General features: G+C 43.2%; 1 protein-coding gene across 1 annotated transcript in view; it reads left to right on the plus strand.

Moving 5' to 3' along the window:
• The window catches only part of LOC122539685 (aquaporin-1-like), a 14,865-nt gene extending 12,569 nt beyond the window's left edge, over positions 1-2,296 (plus strand). The window contains exon 3 of the mRNA XM_043674676.1: positions 1,969-2,296. Within this exon, the coding sequence (XP_043530611.1) occupies positions 1,969-2,124 (156 nt within the window). The 3' untranslated portion in view covers positions 2,125-2,296. The remainder of the gene's footprint in view (positions 1-1,968) is intronic.
• Positions 2,297-7,641: the final 5,345 nt, after the last annotated feature.

Genomic DNA, 7,641 nt, shown 5'->3' on the forward strand with positions numbered 1-7,641 from the left:
GTGCAGGTGCTTAATTCTTTAAAGTTTGCATCACGTATAGACAGGGTGGTTAAAAAGGCATTTAGCACGCTTGCCTTCATTGTTCAGTCCTTTGAGACTGGGAGTTGGGACATTAAGTTAAGGTTGTGTAGGGCATTGGTGAAGCTTCTTCTAGAGTACTGTGTCCAATTCTGGTCACCCAGTTATAGGAAGGATATTATTAAGTTGGAGAGGTTTCAGAAGAGATCTACCAGGATGTTGTTAAGTATAGAAGGTTTGAGTTATAAAGAAGGGCTGGAGAGGCTGGGACATTTTTCTCTGGAGCGTAGGAGGTTAACAGGTGACCTAATAGAAGTTTATAAAATAATGAGAGGTATAGATAGAGTTGATGGTAATTGTCTTTTCCCGAAGATGGGGAATTTCAAGAATAGGAGACACAACTTTCAGGAGAGAAGAGAGAGCTTTAAAAAAGAAATAAGGCAATTTTTTTTACAATGAGAGTGGTTTCCCTGTGGAATGAAATTCCTGAGGAAGTGGTGGATGCAGGTACAATGGATACATGAATTGGAAAGGTTTGAAGGGATATGGGCCTGGAGCAGGCAGGTGGAACTAGTTTACTTTGGGTTATTATTGGCATCAACTGGTTGAACCAAAGGGTCTGTTTCCACGCTGTATGACTCTATGACTCTTTCACTATGATACAGTTTAATCAGTCAGTAAGCTCAATGGCTTCTTTCCTTCCAAAACTTAGACCTCTTTTTCAAGATTTCCCTTTGGATCTATTAATGCTTTGCCTGGGACCGTGTGGAAGAGGGAGTGAAGGTAAGAGAAATGAGGGTCAGTTGGGTGAGGGAATAAGGACAAAGGGGTGAAGGTGAAGGGTGAGGGTTGGGGCGGAGCAGTGAGGGGATAGTGAGGATAGGGAGTGACAGGTTAGGTAGAGCTGGATTTAAAGTGGTCAGACAGGATGCTGATTGCCTTGGGAACATCAGGCTGACATATTTTGGGAAAGCCTTTTAACCTGCTTGACAGGACATGGCTCACCTTGGGCATAACACAGGAGATCCCTGCTCCACATGACTTAGTCCTGAAACTGTACAATCCTAGCTGCTGGAAATCTTGAGAAAGAGGTTGGTTAGTGACTTTGGGATCGTCCCATCTCCTGATTCCCATCTCCCATCTGAAAATCCAATCCCAAATGTCAATCATTTCATCATCTGGTTGAACCCAAGATAAAGTCCTAATTTTGGCTTCACAGAGAGCTGACTAAGTCCCTGCCAAAGGAGCTGACTCAATCCCCAATAACCTTCTCAGATTCAACTCTCAAACTCTCACATCCCACTTCCAACCTTTCCCCGCTCAAAGTGTGGACTAATTCAGGGCCATGATGTGAGTGATTAGGATTGGCCAAGGTAACTGTCTCTCAGTTGAGAAGAATGGATCACATTAGAGAATCCCTATAGTGTAGAAGCAGGCCATTCATCCCATTGAGTCGATACCGCCCCTCCAAACAGCATCCCACCCTGACCCATCCCCCTATCCTATTTCTGTAAGCTTGCATTTCCCATAGCTAATTCACCTGGCCTCCACATCCCTGAACACTATGGGCAATTTAGCATGGCCAATCCACCTAACCTGCACATCTTTGGACTTTGGGAGGAAACCAGAACATCCGGAGGAAACTCACATAGACACGGGGAAAATGTGCACAGTCTCCCAAGGCTGGTATCAAACCCAGATCCTGGGTTTGAGGCAGAAGTACTGCCCTGCATTGTCCTCTCATTCTTCAGCTTGTCATGGGCAAAGTAACAATTGCCTCTTTGAGACTTATCAATAATCATACAGCTTCCACCAAAGAATTAAACTGCTGCAGCTTTGCACACAGAAGATTGTTAACTTCAGGATGTTTTATTTATCGTTTTACACTGACCAGCTCAGATCACAGGCTGCAGCTTGAGAAATTAAATTGCATCTGTTGTGTTGTTGCAGATTTTTTGGGTGGGACCCATGCTCGGTGGAGTCTTGGCTGTGATCGTGTACAACTTATTGTTGAGGGCAAAGAGGATCAGGTGCAGAGACTGTCTGAAGTCACTGAGCACTGAGCACAAGGGGGAATTCAACATGGAGTCAAAACCTTCAACATAAAACCTGAGAACAGAGCTGCTGCACTGCAAACCAATTATGTGGCTATAACTGCACTGCCCAATGGCAATATCATATATAAACTTTAGCACCTTTTCGTCATCATTACATTGTTAAAATCAGTCACTTATGTAAATAAATATCAGATCTTTGATGTTCTGTATTTACACATCTATTTAAGTTTTGATGTCAAATTTTGTCAATGGGTTCTTTTTTCTTATACCAATCAGGACAATTCGTGAAAAATCCAAATTAAAAATAAAACAGCACTTATACTTAATGAGAGATAGTTGGACTCTTGTTGGTAGAGGCCTTGCTGTGGAGAATGCACTAGTTAATGATGGCTGCCAAGCTTTGTTTAAATTTTGTTGACTCTGATTGGTCAAAGCATTTCAGTGAGAAATGAATCAGAAAATGACTGGTAACTACTGTGTTGAGTGGAAACAGGTGCAATGTTCTTCCTCTGCAAAGAACAGACTCTTGTGTATTACTATATGTCTTGAAGATCAGAGTTAGACTGCCTTGTTCAAAATGTAATCAAATTTTGACAATTAGCTACAAACCATCAAATCTCTTGTACAATATAGATGTTGTTTTCCATTTACTTCTGTTTTTCTCGTGAGCGGATATAATGAGTGCAAGATCTTTGACAAAATCTGTCTTTTCTCACCAGTATTCAAGTTCTTTACTGTCAAACAACTACTTATATTTAACAAAAATAGAAATTGCTGGAAAAGCTTAGCAGGTCTGGCAGCATCTGTGGAGAGAAATCAGAGTTAATATTTTGGGCTGAGTTACCCTTCCTCAGAATCTCCATCAGTTCTGAGGAAGGGTCACTCGACCTGAAACATTAACTCTGTTGTCTCTCCACAGATGCTGAGCTTTTCCAGCATTTCTGTTTTCATTTTTGATTTTCAGCATCAGTAGTTCTTTCAGTTTTTACTTATATTTAAATTGTGCTCAAGTAGGTGGTGTTTCTCTGCTGTGTTTAACAAATGTGGTGATTGGGGACAGAGATGTATTGCGGTAACATTCTGCTATTTCATAAGAACATGAAATCAAATAAAATGTCAATCACAGGAGTTCAGTTGTTCAATAACTCAATGCAACCAGCAAATGACCCAAGCAGTTCGCTGGCCATTGACTAATGGATCCAATCAAATGTGACCTTATGTTTGACAGATTAAGTTGTACAATGAGACAAAAGCTCAATCATAAAGAAAAGATCCAACATTATTCTTACAGGTTAGCAACATCAAACTGAGCAACTTGGAATACATTGTACAGTTCTGGTCACCACATTACCAAAAGGATGTGGATGCTTTGGAGATGGTGCAGAGGAGGTTCACCAGGATGTTGCCTGAAAAGGAGGGCACTAGCTATGAAGAGAGGTTGAGTAGATTAGGATTATTTTCATTAGTAAAATGGAGGTTACTACTGGGGGCCTGATTGAGGTCTACAAAATCATGAGACATATAGACAGGGTGGATAGCAAGAAGCTTTTTCCCAGAGTGGGGGACTGAATTACTAGGGGTCAAGAGTTCAAGGGGAGAGGGGAAAAATTTAAGGGAGATATGTGTGGAAAGTTCTTTATGCAGAGTGGTGGGTACCTGGAATGACAGCAAAGGTGGGGAGGCGGGCATGATAGCATCATTTAAGATGTATCTAGACAGATACATGAATGGGCAGGGAACAGAGGGATACAGGCAACAGGTTTAGATAGAGGATCTGGATTGGCACAGATTTGGAGGGCCGAAGGGCCTGTTCCTGTGCTTTAATGTTCTTTGTTCTTTGTTTGCAACACTACAGCCAATACCCACGATCTGCATCATGGAAACAGGCCAGATCGCACTGGCATCCATCCTTCATCGAAATCTCGACTGATGTTCAATGTCAACTGTTTGCACTGCAGTAACCACCCTCCCAAGTTCATGATCTCTACTTAGTAAAGGTGCAGGGGAACACCATCACCTGCAAGTGTGAAATCAAGCCACACATTTTAATCTCTCGCCATTTCTTCATTGCCATAGTCAAAATCTTGGTAGTCCCTTGCCAACAGTAGAGTGTACCCACACGGACTGCAGTGATTCAATCTCACAGTCACATCCACAAGGGTGATTTTAGTGAGGGGAAATAAATACAGATCTGGTCACTGCTGCCTACAACCTGTGAATGAGTTAAACAGAAAGGAGAATGCATCCAAACTGCTGATCAAGGTTTTGGCTAGAACCAAGCAGGCTGAAAATAGACATTGTTGGGGGAGCGATGCTAGTTGTCACAGGTCTTTTATTGATTGATGCCATGTTGAGTTCAGGTCTCTTATTGATTGTGAGTTCAGAGTTCAGGTCTTTAATGAATTGATGCCATGCTGAGTTCAGGTTAAGGAGAAAGCAAAGTATTCATGCTTGGACTTCAAAGTAACATCATTTGCTATTAATTAAACAAAATTGTTTAGGTACAGTAAAATACGTCTTGTTACATTAGAGAGTATTCACATCCATGTGCTCCTGAGAGAACATTGCAGTCTAGTCTGATGCAAATTTCTATTTGATTATTCTAACGTTGACCATGCTCAGTGATATAGAGCTTTATAATATCATGGAAAAGTTAGTCTAGGTTCCATGTGCCCTTCACAACAAGAGTTTGAGATGTGACAGATGTATTGCCTCACAGGATCTCAATTAGATGAGCTGCACTTGCCTGTGCAGGTATTTTTGCCAGAAATGGTCCTCTCAGTCTCCCAATGAACTCTGGGTGCGGTGGGGCTGGTGGTGGTAGCATGTGCCCTTCACAACAAGAGTTTGAGATGTGACAGATTTATTGCCTCACAGGATCTCAATTAGATGAGCTGCACTGGCCTGTGCAGGTATTTTGCCAGAAATGGTCCTCTCAGTCTCCCAGTGAACTCTGGGTGCGGTGGGGCTGGTGGTGGTAGTACTGGTGGGGGGGCGGGGCAGGGGCATTTTGTTGTCAAGGCATACAGGTTTATATTTTGGGCCTGCACTGAAGCATTGAGGAAAGCTGGGCTTTGGCAACTACGTCAGAGGCCAGGGCTTGTGACACCAGCACCATTAGCCCTAAGCAAGAATCCTTCCTCAACAGGCTTAGGCTGTCAGCCACCTGTCCACAACTCTGCCCATCTTCTCCAGCTGCAGTGCCAGTACTAGCTGCTACTGAGTCTCCAGTGCTCTAGGCTGGCAGCTTACTGGGCAGGAGCAGTGGCAGTTTAGCAACAGCCTCAGATGTGGCCACCACCTGAGAGAGATGGTCACCACTTTCAGTATGAGAGACTTCAGGTGCCTTTCAAAACCCAAGCCATTTCATGTGCATTGCTATAATCCAGAACGTACATTGCCCCCAACACCCATAGTGTGCACAGCTCCTCGTCAGAGTGTATTATCACTCACAGCCAGAGTGTAATAGCTCCCAGGAGGAGTATCCACAGCTCCTAGCTCAGAGCATATGCAACTCCCATCCATAGTGCACACAGCTTCCAACCAAAGTAATCCCATATCTGAACCTGTACAGACAGTGTGTAATCTAGCAAGTGCAACACATTCTAATCTGCACAATTTGGCATCTGAATCATAACCTGCCCTTTTTTAAAAAATACCTCTTGCTAGTCCCCAAGGTTGAGGTAAGAAACATCAGGAGCCATTGGCCTAAGATTGAGAAGGACCGGTAGCTGCAATTTCTGATATTAGTCACTTCCTGCTGTTGTCAAAATGACAGAGGGATCATTGGAGGGGCCATGGCAGTGTTGCTTACTCACTGACTCTAGGATTAAGGAATGAATGTCAGGAAGAGCCCCTCCTGATTGGTCAGTCTCTCTGCTCTTCATCATTACCAAATTGCCTGGTTCAAAACATTGCCCAGTTTTCCTACTCCTGGTCTAAGCTTATTGACCCTGAGACTCAGAGAGAGCATTCTAATCTGATCCCTGCCCATGATCAAACAGCTGAATCTCTGCCCTGCTCCTGATTCCTGCCCTGACTAGAATAGAGAATACTAACCTGAGATTTTGTTCCTGGCCTGTAGTTAGGAAGCTAGGAGCCTCACTCAGTATGCTTGTTTCTGTTCCATACTCTTTGAAAGGGGATAGACTGGAAATGCATTAAACTAGATCCCAGCTATTGGTTATGACCCACTTAATTGAGATGAAGAGTCCCGTTCATTGAGAGAAAAATGTTGTCCCTGCCCCTGCTCCCACCTCTCCCCCCTTAGCTGACTAAAGTGAAGATACATCAGCAAGCTGCTTACTGTTCTTTCAATTTAAGATTCCACATTCATTGAATGTCTCTGCTCAGAAAACAAACATGAATCTGATTACCCACTCTCCTGCCACTTTAATTCTTTTCCCTCCAGCACTCTGTCCTCAACCTGTACCAATGAAACTCATTGTAGGTTGAGGAACAGCAGTTAATCTTCACAGCACTTCACAGTCTTCTAGACTCAACATGAAATTCAAAAATGATGGGCAGCATGGTGGCACAGTGGTTAGCACTGCTGTCTCACAGCGCCAGAAACCCAGGTTCAATTCCCGCCTCAGGCAACTGTCTGTGTGGAGTTTGCACGTTCTCTCCATATTTGCGTGGGTTTCCTTCGGGTGCTCCGGTTTCCTCCCACAGTCCAAAAATGTGCAGGTTAGGTGAATTGGCCATGCTAAATTGCCCACAGTGTTAGTTGAAGGGGTAAACGTAGGAGGGGAATGGGTCTGGGTGGGTTGCACTTCGGAGGGTCAGTGTGGACTTGTTGGGCTGAATGGCCTGTTTCCACACCGTAAGTAATCTAATCTAATCTAAACAATTTCCGATCTTAACCACCAGTCATGGTTTCTCAGTTGGCTGCTATCGTTAATGAGATATTTACACCTCCTCTCGATTCACTCTCTGTATCTTGCCTTAGACCGTCATCTCTTTTGTCATTGGCTCTCTGTACCATCTACCCCATCACAGATGTCCCATTTTTTAAAAAAAAATTCTATTAAAGAATTTTTCTTTACAAAATTAGAAAGTTACAGAAACATGAAAACATAGCATCATTACATCAAAAACAACAATAAACAACAAATCGATACTACTCTACAAAATAAATCAAAACTACACTTACTACAAATCAATAAAGAAATAAGTAACTCTGCTCAGCTCAACAACACCACAGCTCTCAACCTTCGACAGCATCAATTATTAAATCCACATTTGTTGAAATTCTTCCACTCATAGCCTTAGATTTATCAGACCAAACCATCATGGCTAGACAAAAGCCTAATCAAAATGGCAGACAGATCTGCTTTCAAATAATTCAAAATGGGCTGCCAAATCTTGTAAAACATGTCTGTTTTCTGATGCACCATGTTTGTAAGAAAGTCCAAAGGAATGCATTCCATAATTAACGTTACACCACCCCGACAGACCCAGGGGGTTCTCAGACACCTAGCACCGTGGGCAGCACGGTGGCACAGTGGTTAGCACTGCTGCCTCACAGCGCCAGAGACCCAGGTTCAATTCCCGCCTCAGGTGA

Source organism: Chiloscyllium plagiosum, chromosome 33 (genome assembly GCF_004010195.1).
Source record: "Chiloscyllium plagiosum isolate BGI_BamShark_2017 chromosome 33, ASM401019v2, whole genome shotgun sequence".
Lineage (NCBI taxonomy): Eukaryota > Metazoa > Chordata > Chondrichthyes > Orectolobiformes > Hemiscylliidae > Chiloscyllium > Chiloscyllium plagiosum.